Source organism: Ptychodera flava, chromosome 1 (assembly GCF_041260155.1).
Source record: "Ptychodera flava strain L36383 chromosome 1, AS_Pfla_20210202, whole genome shotgun sequence".
Classification (NCBI taxonomy): domain Eukaryota; kingdom Metazoa; phylum Hemichordata; class Enteropneusta; family Ptychoderidae; genus Ptychodera; species Ptychodera flava.
The window spans coordinates 61,818,831-61,845,690 of record NC_091928.1 but is presented as its reverse complement, the minus strand read 5'-3'; the positions used below and the strand labels follow the sequence as shown (position 1 = coordinate 61,845,690).

The 26,860-nt window shown below is 36.4% G+C and overlaps 1 protein-coding gene across 2 annotated transcripts in view; it reads right to left on the bottom strand.

Annotated features, from left to right (window-relative positions):
* LOC139142522 (vesicular glutamate transporter 2.1-like) overlaps positions 1 to 26,860 on the bottom strand; it is a 126,148-nt gene that overhangs the window by 5,861 nt on the left and 93,427 nt on the right. For both annotated transcript variants that reach the window (XM_070712479.1, XM_070712487.1), the window contains exons 2-9: positions 18,004 to 18,268; positions 17,647 to 17,765; positions 15,656 to 15,770; positions 14,341 to 14,428; positions 9,887 to 9,973; positions 8,992 to 9,128; positions 5,291 to 5,440; positions 605 to 737 (exon numbers count right to left, since the gene is read on the bottom strand). In XM_070712479.1, the coding sequence (XP_070568580.1) occupies positions 605 to 737; positions 5,291 to 5,440; positions 8,992 to 9,128; positions 9,887 to 9,973; positions 14,341 to 14,428; positions 15,656 to 15,770; positions 17,647 to 17,765; positions 18,004 to 18,268 (1,094 nt within the window). The remainder of the gene's footprint in view (positions 1 to 604; positions 738 to 5,290; positions 5,441 to 8,991; positions 9,129 to 9,886; positions 9,974 to 14,340; positions 14,429 to 15,655; positions 15,771 to 17,646; positions 17,766 to 18,003; positions 18,269 to 26,860) is intronic.

Genomic DNA, 26,860 nt, shown 5'->3' with positions numbered 1-26,860 from the left:
ACATTGTATTGTAGTGGGCATGTGCATGTCAATTAATGGTGTGAGCGGGGACTGTGTCATCAGTGATGATTTGTACATGGAGAGCTGGATCTTATGACCTCAACACATCCCCCACCCCCTCCTTCCCTTAAACCACTACCAAAAGAAAGCTTTGTTGCAGCATCATTCCTTTGGAAGACCTAGGATCATAACAAACTGATTTGTCTTTTTGCCTAATGATGTCTTAATTCTGTTTTATTTAATTCTTCAGTGTTGTATCGTAGCAATATCGGGTAAATTACTGATAGGTTAATTTCAAAATAAATTAGACATCACATGAGTGAAAGCATTGGATGGAATGACAGGTAACCATGGTAATTACAGTGTAAATTATGGACTAGCGTATCCTTTCTTAGTACTAAGACATCAAATTCAGACAAAGATAACTACTATACTACCCTTCACACCTTGACTTAGAGCCAATGTCACGTATTCTACTCATTACATTTAGACTTGGAGCCAGTATCAGCTATTCTACCCATCACTTTTAGACTTAGAGCCAACATTCTACCGATTAAAAAGCAAGAGTGATGCCAATGTCAGCAATACAGGCAGAGATACTTACCCCCACAATTAAATATCTTGCGAACTGTTGTTGTTGATAATATTTGTTTTCGCCGGAGATAGTCTGCTAGTTGACCACCAAGTGGTACTATAATGGTCATTACCAAATGTGGCATAGCAGAAATGACACCAACCTAATGTCACACATAGAGATGTCGAGAAAAAGCAAAATTTTTGTCATTTATGAAACTTTTATGGTAATTGATCTGGGTATTTCATTGTATAATGAACAATTTATTTTGAGCATAAATTTATTTTACGATAGTTCGCGCCTCGAAATTGAAAGACTGTTTTTGCTCAAACTTTCCTAGATGAAACTTTCAACCATTCTCTTAACAAGTCAATAATAAAAATTGGGGTTCACCGTGCAAGGTTTGGCACTAGTGAAACAAATTACCCAACACGTTAAGATATTTGAAATCCAAAATTGCTGTCATTTCTGTGTTAACTCTATGGGGAAAAATTAAATTTTGGATTTTCAAAAAAACAGACGGTGAAAGTTTTTCTTTCTCTAAGAGCCTTAAAATCGGTCCCCACATGTGGTGAATGAGAAAAAATTGCAGAAATTTGAGAGTCTATCTGTCCCCGAGGCGCATTCTACCTTATAAGACAATGTAATCTCCTTTAAGGTAGAATGCATCGCGGGGATTGATATTGACACTTTTCCAAAACATTTATTATTATTTATTATTTCACTTTATTTCGGACTAAATATGTCCATAGAATTCTCAGTACAATGATGAATTAAGGTACAGATAAATAAATATCATAATACACACTGAAGAAGTGATTTTAGTTGTGCATTATCATGCAAAAAAAAACCACAACCACAACCGCTCAATGGAAAAGTGATTTTATCCACATTTTACGGAGATCAGAAATAAAATACATGCAATCATAAACTTGATGTACGCTCGTATTTCCACTGCGTGATAAACGTACTATAAAACCATACATTTGTTTTCTAAGAAGAGCATCAAAGTTGCATAGCCCATTTGTGACAAACATGGAGCTGGCACTACTTCGTCTCTTATAACCAAAAAAAATACGGGCGGCATTGTTGTAGGCAACTCTTAGTTTTCTCGTGGCATCAGCAGAATATTTGAACCAGAGGTGGCCACCGTACAATTGAAAGCAATACACTTTAAAAATTCTACATTTCACTTGAAAAGAGCACAAGGAAAATTTCCTTAGCAGCATATTTGCTGAGACATAGAATGCTCTCCTCGTCAGAGGGAGAAATATTGGTGATTATATTCGATTAATTGATGAAATTTTTCATTATACTTACACTGCAGATTTACCAGTATACTTTTAGCCATTGATTTTGAAAAGGCTTTTGATACTGTTAATCTCGAGTATCTGTATTCTGTTTTATCCAAGTTTAACTTTGGAGAGTCATTTATTAACTGGGTCAAAGCGTTATATTTTAATATTGAAAGTACAGTAATGAACAATGGCTATAGTACGGGTTATTTTAAGTTGGAAAGAGGGGTGCGCCAAGGCGCCCACTTTCACCATTGTTATTTATTCTTGTTTTGGAAACACTTTTACATTCAATTAGAGAAAACCAGCAAATTAGAGGTATCAAAATTGCAAGCTTGGAGATAAAAGAATCTGCATTTGCTGATGACATGACATGTTTTCTCAGTGATGATACTTCGGTACATATTCTTTTTGCCATCCATAAAGTTTTTCATAGGGTTTCTGGTTTAAAAGTTAATATTGATAAGACTGAAGCTGTCTGGCTTGGAAAATGGAGACATAGAACGGATAGGGCGTTTGGGGTCAAATGGCCCACCTCCACTATCAAGATTGTTGGGATTCATTTTTCAAATGATGAAAAATTAGCACAGCATCAGAATGTAGAAACTCCCATTGCGAACCTGAAGAGTACCTTGAATATCTGGAAAGGAAGGAATTTGACTATTATTGGGAAGATTCAGGTGATTAAGTCTTTAGCAATTTCTAAACTGATGTATGTCCTTTCACATGGAATCTTTCCCAGTGAAGCTATAAATAGAGTTCATAGAATAATTTACAATTTCCTTTGGAATGGGCATGATAGAGTTGGGAGGAGTATAATGGTAGGGAGGTGGGCCAGGGGGGCCTAAAAATGCCTGATTTATTAGTGATGAAAAAAGTACATAGAATTTTATTGATTAAACGTTGCTGAATGTGGAGTTTAAACACCCTCGGAAACATTTTGTCTTTAAAAATCTGGAAAAAATCGGAGGAAATCTTTTATTTAAGTGTAATTTCTATACTAATCTTTTACCAGTTAGATTTTCCAGTTTTGTGAAAGAATGTCTGGATATTTGGTCAGAAGTCAATCACACTTCAGACAATGCCGATCAGATAATATGGAATAACAGAAACATTCTGATAGGAGGTCATTCTGTTTATTACAAAGACCTCTCGGTAGTTGGTATAAATTATATTTCAGACCTGTTTAAGGTTATATGCGAGTGCCGTGGATGGAACTCCATCGGAGAGGTCTGAATTTAAATCATAAATTAAAGTGGTTGGGTTTGACACTTTCAATTCCTGATGATCTCAAAAATCGAAATGTTTCTCAATCTTTTAATGAAGTCTGTATTTCTGTAAATAACAATACTTTCATTTTGGAATCCTTGACAAAAAAGTGTTTGAAGAAAAATATTATTGATGTAATTGTTGATGTACCAAAAAGTCAGGCAACTTTAGAAAAAGCTACAAACATGCTTGACTTAAAGTGGAAAAAAATGTATGAGCTTATATATAAATTAGCGATTGATAGTAAGTCTAGAGCTTTCCAATTTAAGTTACTCCACAATATTCTGTGTATACAATCAACAGTTGAATAAGTTTAATCCACAGAAGTTCACAACTCCATATTGTACTTTGTGTGATGATGAAATAGAGTCTCTTGAACATTTATTTTATTCTTGTAAATGTACTATTGCCCTCTGGAGAGATTTACTTTTTATTATTGGGAGACCGCTTAAACTAAAGCAACCACCTTCTAAACTGTGCATGATTTTTGGTGATCCTAAAGAAAAAATTATTGTCAATTTCATTGCTTTGCAAGTGCGTATCTATATATACAGATGTAAGTTAAATAACCTGTCTTTAGACATCACAAGTTTTATTATACAGCTTAAAAATGTACACGAAATAGAAAGAAAGATTGCAACAGCGAACGATAAAATTGCTGTACATATTGGTAAATGGTCATCCCTAATACCTTATGTAACAAAATGATGCTTCCTAAATATTTTGTACTGGAAATGTTGAAATGTGTAATTGTCCTTTGTATTTAATGTATTTGTTTGTTGTTGTTCTATCCAAATAAAAAATTTTGAAAAAACAAAAACAAAAAAAAAAAAAACAAAAAAAAGAATGCTCTCCTTTGTCGCTCAATATCGCTATCATCTCTAAAGTTATGTGTTAACAAAAACCCAAGATATTTCTTTCTTTCGACAAAAACAATTTTGACACCATTGAGGTAAACAGCGGGAATGTGCTTAACTTTAGAACTATCTGGGGTGACACACAAACATTCTGTCTTTTTCGTATTGAAGACAATGTCATGAGTATTACTATAAATGCTGCAAATGATGACTACCGGTAGTTTCTGTGTCCCTTTCACAGAGGGACTTATCAGACAAATATCATCAGCATAAAAGAGGTGATTGATGAACATGCCACCAATATTACAACCTGTTCGTGAAGTTTCAATTCTATAGCTTAAATCATCAATATAAATATTAAATAGTTTCGGTGACAATATTCCACCCTGCTTAACGCCATTTTTCACGTTGAAACCCTCTGAAATGCAACAGCCCCAACTGATAAAAATACATTGCGACCTATACCAAACAAAGAGAAACCTGACAAAGCAAATAGGCACTTTACGAAAAATCAACTTTTTCAACTTTTTTCAACTTTTTTTATGATATGCCACCAGTGAGGCTTTGAAGCCTTTTGAGTTAACATTGGGATGGCAGCCATTTTAATTCAAAATATCTTTAAAATCTGGATAATTTGTTTGTCTGGGACTGATATTTGCATATCCCTGATTTTCATTCTTGATTTGGAATGAGAATGCATGGTTGGAAGTTTCCTTGCATAAATTTTGCTGAAATTTTATCTCTCACTTTCCAGGCACATACTACCTTGATTTATTACATGTCTTGATGTGAGGGCATATCAGTGCATTGATTTGAATAGGAACACCTAGGGAGTTAGTGGGCCGTGTGAGCAATGTATGGACGGGTTTCCAGAGTTACCTGTTCCAGTGAATCCCTTTGAGATTGATGTTAGGATAATGTGAATGATATTGTATATATGACAGTTTTACCATTATTGACCAGCGTATAGCAAACATATTTTAACGACAGTCAAAATAGCAGTGTGCACATGGATATTTTACATCTAGTGGTAAGCATCTACTTTGATGTCAAATCAATAATAAAACTATTTCAGTGAAAAGTTGAGAAATGAGGACTAAATCTGATAACTATTCATATTTATTAATCTTTTGTCAAAGCTTGATTTTTCAGAGGAATTTTAAGCCACTCCTTTCTGCCTTGCTTTAGATCTGTAGTAAATTCCATATACCGGTACATCTACTGATGGTCTAATGTATATCTATTATTTCCAAAGGCCTTATCAATATGAAACATTAGAAAGAATATGTACATACAGCAGAAAGTTCGTATCCATAGACTTCTTCAAAATAAGATGGTGAACTTGTTAGCAGTAAGTAGAATGTCCAACTTCGACATATATTAGCCACAATAATAGCATAGACGGGAAGTGAAGTGAAAAAACTTTTCCATGGTGTTTTGTGACCCTACAATGTGAGAGACAGAAAGATGGAGACAGAGTCATTTTCATATATTAGAAAGCATTTATGGTGCATAAACTGGGCAAACATGATTGGTGCCTAGTTTCTGCAAGTTTTCCAGGAAGTGCCCGTCTATGGCTCAAAATCAGGTGAAAACGGTACACCCTGTTTGCCTTTCCTGTGGGCCACTTTTTGTCTGTTTACAGAGAAAGCATTCTGTCATCACAGATTAAATCAATCGAAAAACTGGTCACCCTATTTGTGTCCTGCTTTTTGCTCTGATAACAGAGTGGTCAAGATGCTTCTATTATGTAATACTATAATAATAGTATAAACATTTCCTACATAGGCAAGAAGAGAAACAGAAAAATTTGTTTTATTTAATATTTGACCCAAACTGCAATGTTACTGTGGTTTTATGACTTCTCCGGACACCAAATTTGCTAATTACCCAGCAACTTTGCTGATGATATTGAGACTTTGATCGGTAATTACCAAAGCACTTTGACAAGTTTGAATAGGGTATATATACAGGCAAATATTTTTGCTGAATGCAGAGGTGCTCAGCGAAAGAGTTGACGATTCCAACTAAGGGAGAATTATCAAAGTACAGATTATGAATTAAAGACTATTGAGTGATGATAAGAAAGATTTAGGACAATTTAAATGGCACACACATAATCAATTCCAATTAGTTTATGATTCTGCGCCTTGTAGTCTGTAACTCTCAATTTGTGTTGCCAGCAATCAAACAAAAATTCAACAAATAATCTTGCAACCCACTTTCAAATTAAAAGTAGCCATTAAGGTAGAATGCACCTTGAAAGGGAAAGACTTAAACTTTCCTCAATCTTTCAACCATTGTCTTTTAAAATCAAGAATAAAATTCAGGGGTCATGATCCAAGTTTTGTTAATAAACAAAACCATCGCAAAAAATGAATTAATGGTCTTGACCATTAATTCATTTTCACGAAAAATGAATTAATGGTCAAGACCATTAATTCAGTTTCATGATGGTTACATTGCTCGTGTCTATATATTCGGTTCATAGTCACCCGTGCATTCAGTATTTTGTGACATGCCAAACAAGTACTATCTTGCATCGGACAAAGTTCCTGAAAAATTGCCGACTTTGTCCCTTAATAACTCTATGGAGAAAAATAAAATTTTCTAGTTTTGGAAAACTTAGATCAAGACCTTTAATATGAGCCCCCACAAGGGGTAGATCAGAAAGGAATTGATATGAGCCCCCACCAGGGGTAGATCAGAAAGGAATTGATATGAGCCCCCACAAGGGGTAGATCAGAAAGGAATTGATATGAGCCCCCACAAGAGGTAGATCAGAAAGGAATTGATATGAGCCCCCACCAGGGGTAGATCAGAAGGGATTTGATATGAGCCCCCACCAGGGGTAGATCAGAAAGGAATTGATATGAGCCCCCACCAGGGGTAGATCAGAAGGGAATTGATATGAGCCCCCAGAAGGTGTAGATCAGAAAGGAATTGATATGAGCCCCACCAGGGGTAGATCAGAAGGGAATTGATATGAGCCCCCACAAGAGGTAGATCAGAAAGGAATTGATATGAGCCCCACCAGGGGTAGATCAGAAAGGAATTGATATGAGCCCCCACCAGGGGTAGATCAGAAAGGAATTATATGAGCCCCCACAAGGGGTAGATCAGAAAGGAATTGATAGGAGCCCCCACCAGGGGTAGATCAGAAAGGAATTGATATGAGCCCCCACAAGGGGTAGATCAGAAGGGAATGATATGAGCCCCCACAAGGGGTAGATCAGAAAGGAATTGATAGGAGCCCCCACCAGGGGTAGATCAGAAAGGAATTGATATGAGCCCCCACAAGGGGTAGATCAGAAGGAAATTGATATGAGCCCCCACAAGGGGTAGATCAGAAAGGAATTGATATGAGCCCCCACCAGGGGTAGATCAGAAAGGAATTGATATGAGCCCCCACCAGGGGTAGATCAGAAAGGAATTGATATGAGCCCCCACCAGGGGTAGATCAGAAAGGTATTGATATGAGCCCCCAGAAGGGGTAGATCAGAAAGGAATTGATATGAGCCCCCACAAGGGGTAGATCAGAAGGGAATTGATATGAGCCCCACAAGGGGTAGATCAGAAAGGAATTGATATGAGCCCCCACCAGGGGTAGATCAGAAAGGAATTGATATGAGCCCCCACCAGGGGTAGATCAGAAAGGAATTGATATGAGCCCCCAGAAGGGGTAGATCAGAAAGGAATTGATATGAGCCCCCAGAAGGGGTAGATCAGAAGGGAATGATATGAGCCCCCACAAGGGGTAGATCAGAAAGGAATTGATATGAGCCCCCACCAGGGGTAGATCAGAAAGGAATTGATATGAGCCCCACCAGGGGTAGATCAGAAAGGAATTGATATGAGCCCCCACAAGAGGTAGATCAGAAAGGAATTGATATGAGCCCCCACAAGGGGTAGATCAGAAAGGAATTGATATGAGCCCCCACAAGGGGTAGATCAGAAAGGAATTGATATGAGCCCCCACCAGGGGTAGATCAGAAAGGAATTGATATGAGCCCCCACCAGGGGTAGATCAGAAAGGAATTGATATGAGCCCCCACAAGGGGTAGATCAGAAAGGAATTGATATGAGCCCCCACAAGGGGTAGATCAGAAAGGAATTGATATGAGCCCCCACCAGGGGTAGATCAGAAAGGAATTGATATGAGCCCCCACCAGGGGTAGATCAGAAAGGAATTGATATGAGCCCCCACCAGGGGTAGATCAGAAAGGAATTGATATGAGCCCCCACCAGGGGTAGATCAGAAAGGAATTGATATGAGCCCCCACCAGGGGTAGATCAGAAAGGAATTGATATGAGCCCCCAGAAGGGGTAGACCAGAAAGGAATGATATGAGCCCCCACAAGGGGTAGATCAGAAAGGAATTGATATGAGCCCCCACCAGGGGTAGATCAGAAAGGAATTGATATGAGCCCCCACAAGAGGTAGATCAGAAAGGAATTGATATGAGCCCCCACAAGGGGTAGATCAGAAAGGAATTGATATGAGCCCCCACAAGGGGTAGATCAGAAAGGAATTGATATGAGCCCCCACAAGAGGTAGATCAGAAAGGAATTGATATGAGCCCCCACAAGGGGTAGATCAGAAAGGAATTGATATGAGCCCCCACCAGGGGTAGATCAGAAAGGAATTGATATGAGCCCCCACAAGAGGTAGATCAGAAAGGAATTGATATGAGCCCCCACAAGAGGTAGATCAAAAAGGAATTGATATGAGCCCCCACCAGGGTAGATGAGAAAGGAATTGATATGAGCCCCCACCAGGGGTAGATCAGAAAGGAATTGATATGAGCCCCCACAAGAGATAGATCAGAAAGGAATTGATATGAGCCCCCACAAGGGGTAGACCAGAAAGGAATTGATATGAGCCCCCACTAGGGGTAGATCAGAAAGGAATTGTTAAAATTTTAGAGTCCAAATATCTGTCCCCAAGATGCGTTTTACCTTAATTGCTGTAGAAAACATTAAAATAAACAGTGTACCTTTGGAATTATACATGCTGATTCACCAATACTTTCTTCGATGTAAATTCTCTCTGCTTCTGTAATGGTTGGATGTGTTGCTGGTGTTTCATAAATAAAGAAGAACCAACTCATAGACCATAATATACCTAAAACACCTGAAGCAGAAACAACAAAACCATAATTTATGGCAATATTGTTAAATGTTCATTATTTAATTGAGGTTTGTCAGCACACATGCATATGAGAATTGTGGCACTTACAGTTTGAACATACAATGGAACTATTATGGCTCAGATATCAAATACACACTTTTTTAACACTTTTCACCAGGCTATGGATGATTATACTGGTAGCACTAGTATAAAGAGGTGATGCACAATTTGATTGATTATTAAGTCTCGTATAATCATGGTTGTAATGAGATTTGTCAAGTCATATTATTATTGTTATATCTATTAACACTTTTGGCAAATTTTACAAGGGCTAAAATGACTGCACTTAGAGCTCATTCCATAACATTTTGTTTGCATTCATCACGGGGTGCAGTGCCCGTTACCAGGTGCCTCTGCATATTAACTTTTAGATGGATGTAAGGGACCTATTTGACAATTACCAAGATCTGATTTGCTCTGTATGTGTTCTTGCACAGGCTTTCAGAACCACATTTAAGATCACACTCCTTAATGGCACTTGTAATCAGAATAAAAATTATAACAATGCACAACAGTGTCTCATTGATACCCGAGGCACAATTCAATTTAAGGATGATGTTATTACATACCGCAAGGAATGGCTTGCACCCAGACAAATTGCCTAACACCATACTAATGCCTTAGCGCATACTTTGTGGCACTACCGTAATAAACACATAAAGCTGTCATTGCATCGCGTACATACTGGCCATAGTACCTACCATAAACATAAAACACTGACGGCCAACCAGCAAAATCTGTTAGAAATCCTGATAAAGGCATACCAATCACAGCGCCAGCGTATGACCCTAATTTGAAATAAAACAAAATACTATTTTTTAGTGATTTATGTATATTTAAGGTATTCATTTTTTAACTTTGGGTTCATAAAATTTTTAAAATAGTGAACTTGAAATATGTTAAGGTAGAACGCACCTCGGGGACAGAAATTCGGGCCTTGAAATTTTATCAATTTTCTTCTGACCTACCACTTGTGGGGGCTCATTTTAAAGCTCTTGGCGAAAGAAAAGTTTTCACCGTCTTAATTTTTCGAAAATCGAAAATTTTATTTTTTCCCATAGAGTTAACACAGGGATGGCGGCCATTTTGGATTTCAAATATCGAGAAATCGCAAGTTATTTGTCTCTCTAATACCAAAGCTTGTACGGTGACCCCTGATTTTTATTCTTGCTTCGGTAAGAGAATGGTTGAAAGTTTCACTGAGGAAAGTTTAAGCAAAAGTTTAAGTCTTTCACTTGCGAGGTGCATATTACCTTAATATGTACATGTAAGTTTCATCTGGAAGTTAATTGACAGTATGAATCGTCAACAGTACAGCTCAATAAAAGTGATTTTCACTTGTACTGCAGTTCATAGAATATAATTCTATTGATGTTTCACATTCAGTGAGGGGGCAAAGGAACTCCCAGTCTACCATCAAGAATGAAAGCTTATTAATCTGGTTACAGCAAATTCTAATTTCATGTTTCACTTGGCCCCTTCATTTCTAAAAGTGGTTAGTACCCATGGCTGTTTGTGTAAAATAGACAGCCAACATAATAATAACAATAATAATAATAATAATAATAATAATATTTTATTGCTTGCTTGTAAATATAGGATTTACATCACATTTGTGGCAATAAAAGTGTGATACAAAAATGCAGAAAGTTCAAATTTTTCTTCAATAAAGATAAATTATTACAGTGTAATAATAGTAGCTAATAATAAATATAACTAGGTATTTCTTTGTTTATATAAAGTAAAAATATAATCTGCAAGTTGTTCATTAAAAGATAACTCTTGTTTTGTTAGTAGAGAAATAAGCTGATTTTCAGTTGTATCATTTGGGAAATTGATTTTACTGAACAAATTCTTTCTTTGGACTTTGTATTTCTGACAGACTAATAAAAAGTGTGTTTCATCTTCAATACTGTTGGTGTTACACTGATTGCAGTATTTTTCAGTAATTGGAGTTTTTGGAACATATGGTGATGATGTAAACTTGGAAATACACCCTTAGCTCTATGCATTAATTGCCATCAATAACCAACATATTACCAAAATATTGTGAACCAGTCTAATGTGATGTTACACTGGCCCAATAATCATTTTCATTGAAGGTAATACATTACCAGGTCCTTGCGATATTTGTGATTTACAAAGTTAAGTAGGTCCATCCTGAACCACTGATAGTTATTCTAAAATCATTATGGATGCAGTTGATGCAACAGGGCCCGAAATTAACTTTTTACCCTGGTAGTCCACTTGGGCTACCATTTTCTGAAGTTGGTAGCCCAGTGACAAGGTCTGGTAGCCCATGTATGAATATAAAGGATATTTTCATTTATATCTAGACAATGAAAGATTTATTTTTCATGATTCTATCCAGGAAGTGAATTTTTCTAGTCATTTGACATCAATACCTGCAGATCATAGCCTTAGGAGTACGGTATACCATGTGCAGTGGACAAAGGTCAGACACCTCAAAATTTGACGACCTAATTCACACATACGCAGAACTTATATGCAAATTTTGATGTTCGCCATGACATCGACTTTTCACTCAGCACGTATAAACATAACATCGCTAAAAATGGATTGGCTATGAATTTCAGGATGACAACTTGGTACAGTAATGTTCCTAACACTTTTGTGGCAATTTGGCTATACCATAGTACACTATCATGGGATGATATCGTATACACTTCGGAAAGCGTAATTTGTTGATGGCCGGACAGCTTTATTGCAGTGTGAATAATTTGTGTTTAATTATGATTGATACATTGTGATTAATAACTATGAAAATGAATTTTCATTGGCCATCAATTTCCCGAGCCTGTCATCCAAGTACTGGTACATCAGTTCAGATAATGATATTTTATTGAAAGTTTGTGGCAACAAGTTGACTGCATTGTCGCCTTTTAATTTATATAACAAAGTCATAGTCCGGCCTTTCTGTGTCCAGCTGGGTTAACTGTATGAGCGTCGGTCATCTCACAGCTATCAACATCATGTCGCCCACTAAGTTATTTCATGTCCCAGGCTTTGGTAGTCCGTATGGATTACCATTTCATGGGTTTTGGTAGCCCCATAGAAAAGTTGGTAGTCTGTGGACGCGGGACTACCGCTAATTTCGACCCCTGTGCAAGGAAGACGTGGGCTGCCCAAGAAGATGACTGGAATGCTAGAAGACTGGCTATAAATGCACATTTCAAGAAAAAGTTAGATCACATCTGTATGTTACGTCATCTTTGTTGTTCATGTGTTGTCATCAATGCAACAACGCTTGTGTATGTGAGTCAGATGAATGAAATATGATATTGTTGTCATTTGTGTTCCTTGGACCTGGTAAGTTACTTATTTATACATGTACCTGAAATGATAATGATTATACTAGACATCTTTTGATGTCTTATTCAATGAATCTAGGAATAGGAATGTGCATGGGTGATTGAAATTTTACGCCCCTGCCAGTGGATTGCAAAAGCCACATTGATCATTGTCTGAATGCCCCATGAAATCTACAGAGATGCTGATGTTTAGATTATATGGAACCTTTTTGAGCATTATTGACCAGTAGCCATAAAGCTTTACTTTTGGTGCATTTTCCAATGATTTTGTTTGTTGTAAAAGACTGTTTCTCATTCTACTCCCAAAATTATACCACAATGTGGCGTTCAAATTCCTCAATACAGGCAATATTAAAGGCGGATCCTCCCTTTAAAAGGACGCCAAGGTATGGCGGCGTTCATTGTGTAAGTGGACACCAAACAGGCAACATGCGGGCACACGCTCCAGAAAATGCCAATTTTTAGTTTTCCCCGGCCGCAAAAACACAGACAGACTGCCAAGCGGTCAGCGCGAAGTTGCTGCCGATCGAACTCTGTGGTTATATTCAAAGTCTAACGCGACTGGAAGACAATTTTTTAGGAAATTCGAGCGTTTGTGGTGGGGAATCAATGACCGTTGGAGATTTGAACCGACCGTCAATCAAAAGCTTGCATAAACTCTGTTTACAGGATTAGCAAAAGGTGACAAAAGGTTGAGATCAGTTTGTGTAATCAATGTTATAGAAATCAAACATCGTACTGGCCAAGCGTTTGACTGGGAGGAGAACTCCACTAATGCGAGAACTTGGGATTGAAAAGTGCGGCTTTAATGCATGTGTAAATGTCCATCTTTATTTTGACAAGTGAATTTAAGTGCTGTCTAGAATTTATTTGTGAACAAGAACATGGGATATTGCGTGCAAAGCATTTATAAAGCTAACACTTTGTGTAACTGGAGTGGTATTATTCCATTACAAAAAACTTTGTTCATGTTATTAAATGAATACTTATAAGCATCCATATGTGTCAATAATGCATGTTTGAATTTCAGTGAAAATATACTTATTAGTTATGTTCATTGACTTTGTTTCTGCCATACTCTTTCCAAGATTCCTATCAAACAATTGAAGTACATTCTGAATTTCAATCATTTTTCACTATCTTGGATATTCTTTCATTTTCCACTCTTTTAATCATCACTTTTAATAATCAATATTTTACATATCCCTTTCAGACATTGCCAACTGTATGATAATAATGGATGTTGCTATCAAACTATGCTCTTTTCTGAGCATTTTCCAAACTTTGATAACATTTCCTGTATAATTTTCCAAAAAATGGACTGTCTGACTGCAATATTGAAGTGATCAAGATGAAGCAGGAGTACAGCAGAGTCTTGACACAGTGTGGAGAAATGAAAGGCGTACTCAAGCAGTTTCTTCAATCTTCCAACTATCTTTATTTGAAAACCAACGTTTCGGCATTTACACAGATTGCCTTCATCAGGGTAAAAACTAACAGATAAAAGTGGACAAAATTGAAAGTGTTCTGAAGATTTTGTGTTTTGTAATGCATTTACACTTCTGTAGCCATTCAACTTTCCTTTAACACTTTCAGTTTTATCCAGATCTATCCAATTACCCTGAAAAAGGCAATCTGTGCATTGCCGAAATGTCGGTTGAAGAAACTGGTTGAGTATGTCAATCATTTCTCCGCATTCCTTGGCCATTAACACAAAGGTGGTCTCTTCTCTATTACAGCAGAAGAGTATTTATGATTTTCAAAGGACCTTCAGAAGTGTTTATTTATATTGTATGCAAGTTTGTACATTGTGTTAAACTTACCTGAAAAAGACAAAGTGACCAGTCTACTCCTTTCCATAGGTGGCGCCCATCTACTCCACATTCCATGGCATGCTGGGTAAGTTACACCCTAAAATATACAATGGAATCATTTTGACAATTATTTTCACAATTCTTCTCTAACTTTGTAAGAGATACTAGCCATCAGGTGGTTTTCTTGTATCGGTCAAATACAAATGGCAGATTGCAAATGATGAGGAAATCAGTTTTTGAAAAATCTGATTCAGAGATTTTGCAATCAATACATTGCCCATAGAGAGGAACCCTACAGAACTTCACTGCTAGAATAGGGTTACATTATGTAAGCCCTTTGCTCAGTTTCTATAGGACACCTACATACAAGCCCTATAGAACATATGCAGGGTTCCATATAAGAATCCTATTGGAGTCCTATATGGTTCCACTGCCATCAACCTTGTCAATCCCATTGCAAAACCTTCCATAACACTATACCCCTATCCTATAGGCATCATATAAGCTTTATCTGACAGAATCCTTTCGTACCATTTTATGAATGATCAGTTTTCATGATTTTCTTTAGCTTTCACATACCGGTATATTGATTGGCTTGGTCAATAAATCTAGCCGTTTTTGAAGGTTTAAGTTTACCTCAAACTTCAAAGTTGCATGTGTAATATGTTGAAATACACTTATTCATTGTCGCCATCTCCGAAAGCTGTGACTTTGCTCACAAACTAATGTTTCCAATACATGCTGACACACGCTTAATCCCTAATTAAAAGACTATAGAATTCTATAGTTCGATCTCATAGACATTTAAAAGATATCTCTACAAGCTTTATAAATGTTTACAGAGTTTTACACCATTTTCTATAGAATTCTCTTGAAAAGCAAGATTCCATACAATTCTATACAACTCTAGAGAACATTTTCCATAAGGCTTAATTACTGCTGATCAGTTTTTCTTTTCAACACTTATAAACCTTTAAATTTTAGAAGGAAAAAACTTGAATGTTTGATTAGCTGTTATAAATTCCATTTTTGTATCATAGTATAAAGGTGCCTAGCTGTTTCAGTCCTTACCTACCCCGAGGTTGTTTCTTGCCAAATCCAGAATATTACTGTCTCATGGGAAAGTAACTTCTTTTCACTGCTTTCCAAGGATTATCATTGCATTTTTGTTCAAACTTTGATTGCTTCCCTAATGCATCTCTCTCTGAGTACCCTTAGCAGTGTTTAACACAATACTTATATTAGGTCTATGAATATGACTCCAGGCTCAAGTTAGTTCTATCATCATGCCTTTAGATATCAGTCAATGTGTTTTATGACTTACCTCAACAAGTCCCTGTATTACTCTGACAGCAATGACCATACCATAATGAACTTTACAGGATGCCGGTATCAGTAAATTTAAAAAAGAAGTTATAAAAATTGCTGATCCAAAAATCCTGTGAAATAAAATGAAAGTAATCAGTGAGACTTTAACATGTGCAAACCTTGCAAAGATTTGTAAACATTTCCAATGATAATAATTCTGAACAGCAGAGAGTCAATCAAAAGTTATAGTTAGGCAATATGAAGTCAACTATTGAGTACCGGTATGGAAGCAACAAGTAATTTTAAGGTAAGCTGGTGTATTGACATTGATTTTTAGAGGTTTTTGTGTCTCTGTGCAATGAAAAGTGAATGTTATTCTGAGAGGATTTGTCATTGAAACACAGACACAGTTAGATTCCAGAGACTTTAAGTGCAGTGGGTATGACTATAACAAAGTGAATGTTTAACTAAGAACGTAGCGCAGTGGATATTGAAGACTGTTGCAGAGGATATTTATCTACTTAAGGGATATTGTCAATGCATGCTTACATGTGTATTACAATCTCAGAGGAAAAGAATAAATCCTCCAATTGCTTTGGTATTAGCGATTGTAATAATCCCCTCATGGTTAGATTGCAAACGAGGTTTTGAACAATCTTAGGTCCTTTTCAATTGCATAGTAAGGCAGCATTAGGAGACCTTATTGATGCAAGGTCAGGTAAAATGGAACCTTGGATTTATATTGGTAAGGGATTTACGAGATGGACAGCAGACTCATGGGATACAGACAACTTTCAAAAGCCTAGTGGCATTGATGTCAATTATCATGGAAGGTGGTAATAGTTGTTATGACAAGTATATTGACGTGTAAGTCTAAACAGAAGAATTAGGTTCATGAAATATTTAGATGTTATTTTTTATTTGATAAAAGAGCTGACATTCTGTAAATCTAATGTTCTCAATAACATGGTTGTTTATCCTTGATGTTTGAACCAGTAATGCAGTCTTTCAGAATTGTTTAATTAATGTCGTGTTTAATTGACTTTCACTCTTCTGTTACTTTGTCAATTACAATATTATTGAGTGGCAAGCATACTGAAGCCATACAATTATGAAAAAGCCATATTGCAATTGTCCATGTAATTGATCAGTTTCCCTTGGAAAACTGATATTTTTATGAAAGTTTTAATATCATAGGCACAAAGCCTCTCAGTTGATTTATAGTAGCTGGAGACTGACTCCCCCCGAACGTCACATCAGTCTAGTGTACATTGAATACTGTCCCTCTAAATTGCCAGTTATAATGGAATGTGATATAAACCTTGTCTACAAGCAAGCGATAAAGTATTATTATAATTGTAGAACAGAATTATAAAACAATTGTTCTATTCTATCGGATATCAGTAGAGCACGAGGGTAATAATATGAATAATAATAATAATAATAACAATAGTTACAATAAGGTGCCAATTCTATAGCATCATAAATCCACAAATTTTGATGGGTGATTAAAATGACAATATTATAAGCAATAATTATATTAAATAGCAAACAAAAAACAAACCATACGGTAAAAATTAAGAGATGAAATACATGTTAAAATTACATTTTTGAACTAAAAACTAATTAAATGAAAATGAGTATAAAAAACATGAAATGGATGGAAAAACATGTGTTCATAATTCAAAGGCTCCAAAATTATAAGGATTTGAAAGCCAATGTCCTTATAAATGAAATTTAAAATGTTACTTTGTCCATATTTGTTGATCTGCATAAAATGAAATGCATAATCTCCAAATGATTTTTGACAGGTTTGACATGTACTTCTACAAGAAGAAACTTCAGAACTGAGTAAAAATTATAAGATGGCTGATATGTATAGGTTCCATGCCGTGAATTTCAAAGTATTTGGCAACTCAGGAGAATGATTAATTCTAACTGTGTCTGTATTGACAACTAATGAAGCATGTGAAGAATTTCTTTAAAAGTTAATCATAAATCATTTACCTGTTTGCTGGAAATTTTGACGCTAAATATCCGCCAGGAATTTGAGTTACTATGTAACCCCAGAAGAAAGATCCATGCATTAAACCGACTATTTCAGGACTCCAGTCAAATTCACGAACCTTAAGTAAAGTAGAAAAGACTTGTCAGAACCAGATCGAGAAAGTGACATACCAGGGTAAGTTTAAATTTTGTGTGATATCACTGTTGAGGTCCTGTTCATGCCTGCAATATGGTGTCTGTTACATCAAAAGTACAGTGGAATCATAAATTCTGTATCCTTCTCAACATTTTAATATTTCTAATATTTTATCAAGTGTCTTGCAAACTGTTGAAAGTAATTAAATGATAGATACTTACATGCATCTGGCTTTTGCCATTTGTGTGAACTGTATTGTTATTGACCATATCAACAATTGATACACCGAGGTTGCAACGTATACCAAATGATATACAAAAACCAATAGAACTGCAGATTGCTAGAATGTAACGTTTGCTTGTTCCACATGTTGGTAACTTAAACCTTTTCCCTGGTTTGGCTTTTTCTTCATCATACTCTTCAATGCTACCATTGAGGGCGTCATGCTTCACCAAAACCTGCTCATCATCAGATTTCTTCATTAGTCTGTGAAAACATGACAGCTTTATAGTGTTTTGAATTTTATTTTAACCTACGGGCAGCCTTAGCTGTGGTGAAATTTCATGTTTGTATTTTGGGGCAATTCTCCCATTTTTGGTCAAAGCATCATTTTCTCTGGGGTCGCTTGTCCCATTGCTTTGAAACCTGGTATTCATGTTTCCAAGGGTAAACTTTGTTGAGTATGTTAAATGTAACAAAATGTGTATTTTTGTGACAATTTTTTCTGTTTTTGGTCAAAAAAATGCTAAATATCTCATTCTTGAATACTCTAGTCGAATTGCAGAAACTTGAAAATTGCTGCATGCTAAACCTTTGTATGTGGTGTGTACCGGTAGTTGCTTGCTAAACTGTAAATGGGAATTTAGTTTGAATGAAGTTATCATTGGCAAAAAGAAAGCTAAATAAAAAATAATGAGCAGCGCAAGTGTAAATTTTGTGAAAATGTCAGAATTGTACATGTTGGTGATATAATTACAGAAACACAACCAAAGACCACCAAGCCAATATTAAGTTGTTTTCTTAAATATTACTGCTTGATGAATTACCAAATATTGTTTCCAAAATTACATGTAGTTATCTACTATACACATGTAGTTATCATCAGGACATCTTTTACCTTGGTATGGTAGCTTGTATCACTAATTTTGATGTACCAGGCTGCAAAGTGTTGTATTATATAATATGTGTGCCTCCATTGCAACAGTTGCCAAAGTTAAAAGTTCGCCATGGTATTTGATGGATATGCATCAAAATGTGTTCAAATGCTCTTTATGATTATTACAAGCTAAGGTTCATAGAAGCTATTAAATGTTGTATCACTCTAGTGTGCCACATTGAACCACATGTGAGCCAATGCCACATTGAACCAAATTTGAGCAAAGTGTCATTAACGGCATGTACGTATCTATTAAATACCAATAATTTTACTGGATTTGCCAGGTTTTAGAGTTTTAGTCTTTCTTTTATTTCCAAGTCCTCCTTTTTACATTATGCATCTTAACCGTTGTTTTTTTCATTTATTTCAGATCATGTTTTAGTCTTGATGAAGTGGGATTACTCATCTAAAACATCCGAAATGACATCATTATATCAGATTCTTGGTGTATCATTCCAAAATTACATTATCAAAAGCTGATACATATGTCTCTTATATTCTATGACGTCAGTCACTGCTACAGAACTGTGGGATAACAGTACAGTGGGGGTCTACTCAAAATTAGTCATTTTTTATTTCTGCATATGTTGTGCTCTGATTTATTATAACAACCAAATAAAGAGAAAAAGGAGATTTCCATACTTAATTTTGAGCTGGTCCTGAAGTACCCCTAACTCTATGATCTTGTACCATGACCCGACCTTTGACCTTATGCAGTTCATGCTGTTTTTATAAGACAAATTCAGCCCTCAAACATTGGGTGTGGAAATAAAGACTGAAGTATAAACATTTCCTGCAGTGTAGAGTTCTGAAACATTTCTTTACAAGTGACTTTTAGATTATGTGAGGAAAAGTGATCACACATTTTGAGGGTACATAATTAGACAATAATGTACGGCAAGACAGCAAAGATAACTATTACTGATCGCACCCCAATCGCACAATGAGGGTACATAATGATACAGTAATATAGGGCAAAAGAGCAAATAAAAGTGCCAACCGCCTCTTAAAACACACATGGTTTTTACAAGATGAACCGGCTATCAAATACTGTGCCAAGTTGGTGAAAATACTCCAGGTTTTGCTCATTACTACTGTGTTTTCCTGATATATTGGAAAATAGTGTCTCGCAGGATAAGGGTTAAAGCTGCATCAAACATACATTTATACATTTGATGTGCTGATAAACAGTGAATCTACATAAATTCATTCTTGCTCAATCGCCTAGTAGTGAGAAGCAACAAAGGCAAGCAAATTACTGCAAGAAAATACAGGGGTAAGCCTAATTCATGTGCTACGTGCCGTGCGCCGCGCGCCGCGAGACAAAGTTCACGATGCACGATTAACATGTTAAGCTAGAAAAAGGTGCATTTTCACTCTAATTCACTTTATTGATTCATCTTCACAGTTAAATCATATTTAATAGACGCCTTGTATGTGCATAAAGTAGTGACCTGCAATATGTAGTGTGTTCACGAATTCAACATGAGCTGGCCGGTAAGGGACTGGAAAAAAATTATAGGGAGGGAGGGCGAATTTTTCAAAATGATGCTGAGAAAAGTGACTCTCCCCCAATTGTTATGCCGTCCCTGTACGTGCTATAGTCAACATCAATAATATTTTATTTGACAAATATTTACTAATTCATGATGTGACGCCTCATCCCACCAAATAGGATAACTGTTGCACTAATATACTGGCACCTATTTCTAGCTTAACATGCTATCTTGCATCGTGAACTTTGGCTCTGGGCTCGCAGCAAGCAGCACGTGGCACGCGGCACATAGCACGTGGCATGTGAATTAGGCTTACTCAAAATACAGGGACAGTTTAAAGTCAGATGCAGTGTTTGTATTCAATGCATTATCTGATACTAATGTGTGTGTAAAGTGTACGAGCAGCTGTAAGGGAAGGTGAGGAGGGACTCTACCCGTCCTGATCGATGGGGAGGTGAGGAGGGACTCTACCCGTCCTGATTGATGGGGAGGTGAGGAGGGACTCTACCCGTCCTGATCGATGGGGAGGTGAGGAGGGACTCTACCCGTCCTGATTGATGGGGAGGTGAGAAGGGAGTCTACCCCTCCTGATTGAAGGGGAGGTGAGGAGAGAGTCTACCCCTCCTGATATAGAAACCTGTGAAAAATTGATATTTAAGTAAATCAGTGTGGTGATGCTTTGAACAACTGTTACGACTTCATATTTGAGCATAACTCCCTTTTTTGTTAATCAGTTTGCATGACCCCTTTCTGTTCACCATTGTTTGAGTTGCCCCCCTCCCATATTTCCGAAGCCCCTCTCCGCCGTAAATAAGGATGACACACTTTGTCTTGTTCAAGCTGCCTAAATATGAAAGTATAAAAAGGGTACTGAATGAAAAACCCAAAGTTTAGGGAGCATTCGTTTTTTACAGGGAGGGGAGTGTCGGTGGAATTTGAGCGAAAAATGAAATGTAAAAAGGGACCCCCTCCAAATCAAATTTCTAAAATTTGACCCCCCCAAATCCATCAATTGTAAAATGTAACATCCCCCCCCCCCAAAAAAAAAAATTCATCAGATTTGATTCATAAACCCTTTGTACCCTAAGGCCCTTGGCTGAAAAATTAGGCTCTTCAAATGTGTTTGCAATAAAAAGTTACCCACCCCAATTTTCATGCACAAAAAAATGACCCTCCCCAGATGTCACAGTCTGTATCAATAATATCTTAATTGACTTATACTTTCCCATTTGACCTTTGAACTTTCAAAGAATCCTTTTTGAACTTTACAAATAATCACGCGGTGAAATTCCAATATCATATTGGTTTTTAGTCCCCACGGACACCGTCCGGGGGACTTATAGGTTTGGTCATGTGCCTGCGTGCGTGCGTGCGTGCGTGTGTGTGTCCGTCCGTCCGTTCACGCAGATATCTCAGAGATGCAAGAAGTGATTTCATTCAAACTTGGTACAAGGATTACTTCATATGTCATACAGATGCACGTCGATTTGTTTTGGGATACGATCCAATATGGCCGCCAGGCGGCCATTTTATTACGAATTTTCATGTACAGAGCCATAACTCAGACATGTTTCAACCAATTTTATTCAAAGTTGGTACAAGGACATTGACCAATGTCATAGATATGCACGTCAATTTTTTGGTGATACAATCCAATATGGCCGCCAGGCGGCCATTTTATTACGAATTTTCATGTACAGAGCCATAACTCAGACATGTCTCAACCAATTTTATTCAAAGTTGGTACAAGGACATTGAACTATGTCATACATATGCACGTCAATTTGTTTTGTGATACGATCCAATATGGCTGCCAGGCGGCCATTTTATTACGATTTTTTCACGTACAGAGCCACAACTCAGACATGTTTCAACCGATTTTATTCAATGTTGGTACAAGGACATTGACCACTTTCATAGATATGCACGTCGATTTGTTTTGTGATACAATCCAATATGGCTGCTAGGCGCATTTTATTACATTTTTTCATATACAGAGGCATAACTCAGGCATATCTCAAAGATTTTATTCAAAGTTGGTACAAGGACATGACCAATGTCATAGATATGCACGTCAATTTGTTTTGTGATACGATCCAATATGGCTGCTGTGTGGCCATTTTGTTACGATTTTTTCATATACAGAGGCATAACTCAGGCATATCTCAACCGATTTTATTCAAAGTTGGTACAAGGACATTGGCCTATGTCATACATATGTACGTCGATTTTTTATGTGATACGATCCAATATGGTCGCTAGGCAGCCATTTTATTACAATGTTTTCATGTACAGAGCCATAACTCAGACATATTTCCACCAGTATCATTCAAAGTTGACATTGACCTATTTCATACATATGCTCGTCAATTTGTTTCACGTCATGTAGCAGTAACATGTCAATTATTGAAGTTTCGTAAGTAGGCTGATATGTCAAGAAATATGTACTGCATCAAATTCATGAAACTTTATACAGATGTTAACTGATGTTAAGCTCACATTGCTTTAACATTGAAAAAGACATTTATCAGTGTCATTTTAATTAATTTGTAATTGCATAAGTAATGAACTTTCCTAATTAGGGTGATATAGCCACAAATTAATACAACGTCAAATGTGATGAAACTTGATACAGATGTTGATCTCATAGTGTTGTAAATATTGCATCAAACTTTATGAAATATGGTACCAGTGATAATCTGTTAAGTGTTAGAATTGTATGCAAAAATGTTTTGCAACATCCTGTTGATTAATTCCTAGTTGACTCATTTTATAAACTTTATATTGGTTCTATGTTTTCATCACCATGGAACTCATTCTTGGCCATTGAGCGCCATCTGTATCAAAGTATTTTTATCACAGACCTAATTAATGAAGAGGACTCTATCCTCTCTGAGGACATGTAATCAAAGTACCCATTATTAAACAAGTGGGGACTGTGTCATCAACGATGACTTGTTCAGATCTGCTTTTTCAAATATAATATTCTCGTCACGTACATTTATTTATATCAATTGTCATACTTTTTTAAAGCACAGATTTTAATTGCTAGTTTTGTATTGTAAAAAAATATTCAAAGTTTCCTCACAGACCACAATGTATAGAGAATCAACATTTTTGGTGAAATTTCAAAATCAAATTTTTTGCACACACATGAACTTGTAATCACCCTAGTCTAATCAAGTACACTAATATCAATAATCAAGAGTACATAAATACACAGATTTACCTAGTTTTGTATTGGACAAAAATTATTCATAGTTTCCTCATAGACCAACATGTATAGTGAATCAACATCTGGGTGAAATTCCAAAATCCAATTTCTTGCACAAACATCCGCTTGTAACCACCCTAGTCTAATCAAGTACATTAATATCAATAATCAAGAGTCTATAAATACATAGATTTAGCTAGTTTTGTATTTAAAACAAATTACTCGTAGTTTCCTCATAGATTACTCGTATGGAGGATCGAGCAACATTTCAGTGAAATTCCAAAGTCAATTTTTTTCCATTACTCCATACAAACCTTTGTAAAATTTCACCCCCTTCCAATCATTGATTGCTAGATTTGACCCCCTCCCTAAAAAACGGTTTCCTAAAAGTCAAACCCACTCCCCTGATTTCAACCGACCCCCTCCCTGTAAACTCAATAACTCAATAACCTAGTACATCTATAATGATGAATAACATGTCAAGCCAGGCAATATGGCGTTCTGATTGGACAAAAGAGCTATACCATGCATGTAAAAGAGACCCCTCAAACAGCACAGATGGTCAATGCCGTAGACAACTAAAACTATTAGGGAGTGTTCAGTTATTATGGCCAGGGATGGGCCGGCAAAATCCAGGGGGGGGGGTCACCTTAAATTTGAAAACTGCAAAGGGGGGGGAGGGGGTTCATGTATTTTTCAAACATCTCAGAGGGGGTCACTTAATTTTCATAAGTATCCGTCCTGTCAAAAAGCAGTTTCAGTGTTCAGAAATATTCTGGGAGATAAAAATGATGCGTTGCATAATGTCATTCTCTGAAGTTATTCAAATGTAAATCTGAACAAAAGTACAATTATCTGTCACATGAACATCTTGACTTGGCAACTCTGAGGCTTGTCTTATTTTAAATCGAACTCACTGAGGGCAATAAACAATTCCTATTACTTACATATTAGAGATATAGCAAGTTTTGTCAGGGAAATTATTTAACAGTTACCTGTAGACTACTAGTGCCATGAAAAGTGAAATTATACTCTCAGGTGAAATTCCAATATCATAATTATTGTCAACATCTGAACTTTCAAATACCCTATTTGAATCAAGTACATTTGTATCAATTATCAAACACCTGTAAAAGCACAAGGTAATTTAGTCTAGCATTGTAAAAAAATTATTCATTGTTTTCAGTGAAATTCCAAAAATCCAATTTCTTGCACACATATCAATCTTAAACCATCCGAGGCTAACTAAGTACTTTAAAATGAATTATAAAATGTCTATAAATACACAGATTTTGATAGTTTGTATTGAAAAAAATTATTCATAGCTTCCTCATAGACTCCCATGTACAGTGTATCTAAATTTTGGTAAAATTCCAAAAATCCAAATTCTGGTGAACACATTAATTTCTTACCACCCTAGTCATATCAAGTACATAGGTTTACCTATACACAGGTTTACCTATTTTTGTACTGGGAAAAAAATATTCATACTTTCCTCTTAGACTCCCATGTATAGTGAATGAACATTAATTTCAGTGAAATTCCATAATCAGATTTCTTGTACACATAATATGCACTTTGAACTATCATATTCTAATCAAGTACAATTATGTTAATTATTGAACATCTGTATATGCACAAGTATAGCAAGTTTTCCATTGGAAAAAAAATATTCACAATATTATCATTGACTCCCATGTAAAGTGGGATGAACATTTTTGGTGAAATTCTAAATTCAAACTTTTTGTCCACATACCAGTTGTAACAACCCTATTTCATTTAAGAACATTTATGTAAATTATCAAATATCTATAAATGCAGAGATATAGTTTTGCATTGAAAAAGTATTACGTAGTTTTCTCATACATTACAATGTATAGTGAATCAACATTATCAACAGCTGATTTTCAATTAAATCCAGATATCAAAATTTTGTACACACACGCTCGCGCAAAAATATTGCGATCCGTCTTTAATTTCTGTCCAACGCCTTTCAGGGGTAATTATTTAAAATTATAGCAAGTCAGAAGGGGAAATCTGAGCATTAACACTTTGTGAGTTTGTAAGGAAGGTCTTTTGAAAAAGTCTAAGATCTTTTTTTTTATTCTATCGCTCCATACCCCCCAAATGTGTTTGTGTGTGCAGCTTTACTCAAGGAATGGGGGGGGGGGGGGGGGGGGGGGGGGGATCATGAAATTTTTGTCATCTTAAAAGGGGGCTCATCAATTTTTTGCTACAATGGGTAAGGGGGGTTCACTTATTTTGACTGATGCACAGGAAGAATTTGCCGGCCCACCCTCGGCCATGAACACTCCCTCACAGAATGTCAAAACTCGGCGTTGGAACTTGTCAAATGATGAAACACGAAGAGGCAATTTAAAGAGCAGCGTAAACATTTTGAATTTTTTCAAGAACTGCCTGATATAAAACATGCTCTTCGTCATACCAGTATTGCTACTGTGTCGTGGGCTAGAGGGGGTCTACGTGCACCCCCCACACAGGATAACGAACCTGTATTTTTCAGAAGCCTTTAGATCCCTAGAATACGAAATGGAATTTTAACAGAAAAAATATAGGGATGGAATAGCTGTTATGGTCATGTTTTGAAGGGTACCGCAAAATCACGATTTTCCAAACCAAATGCATTTTCGTCACATCTGGCTTCTTGTAAGTCATATGCTGAGCTTATTTTTTAACATAACCTCACTTGTTTGGTATCATTGGAAAGGGAATTTATTCCTCTTTAAGATGACGTATTGCACTTTGCAATATCTTCTACAGTTTTTGTCAAATATAACCAAAACTTACCCCTTACCCAAAATTTAACATTGCAATTACAGTTAATCTCAAATTCTACCATTTTTAGCTCCCATAGCCATATGTATATATGGCAATGGAAGCTATTCTTATAGGCTAGGGAAATGTCTGTATGTATGTATGTCTGTATGTCTGTATGTCTGTATGTCTGTCCGTCAACATCAAAAACTCCAAAACCGCTGCACATTTCATCTTGATATTTGGTGTGTACATGGATGATGGGCTGTAGATGAGATTTTGTTCAAATGAAGTTGTCATTGCCAAAAATATGCAAATTAAGTGAAAAAATGTAAAAATAGTCAAAATTGAAAATCTCAATAACCACTGAGCAGATTACATGAAAAATTAGCATGTAAGTACTTTGGGCTGACCTGAAATAATTGTGCTTTTTTGAT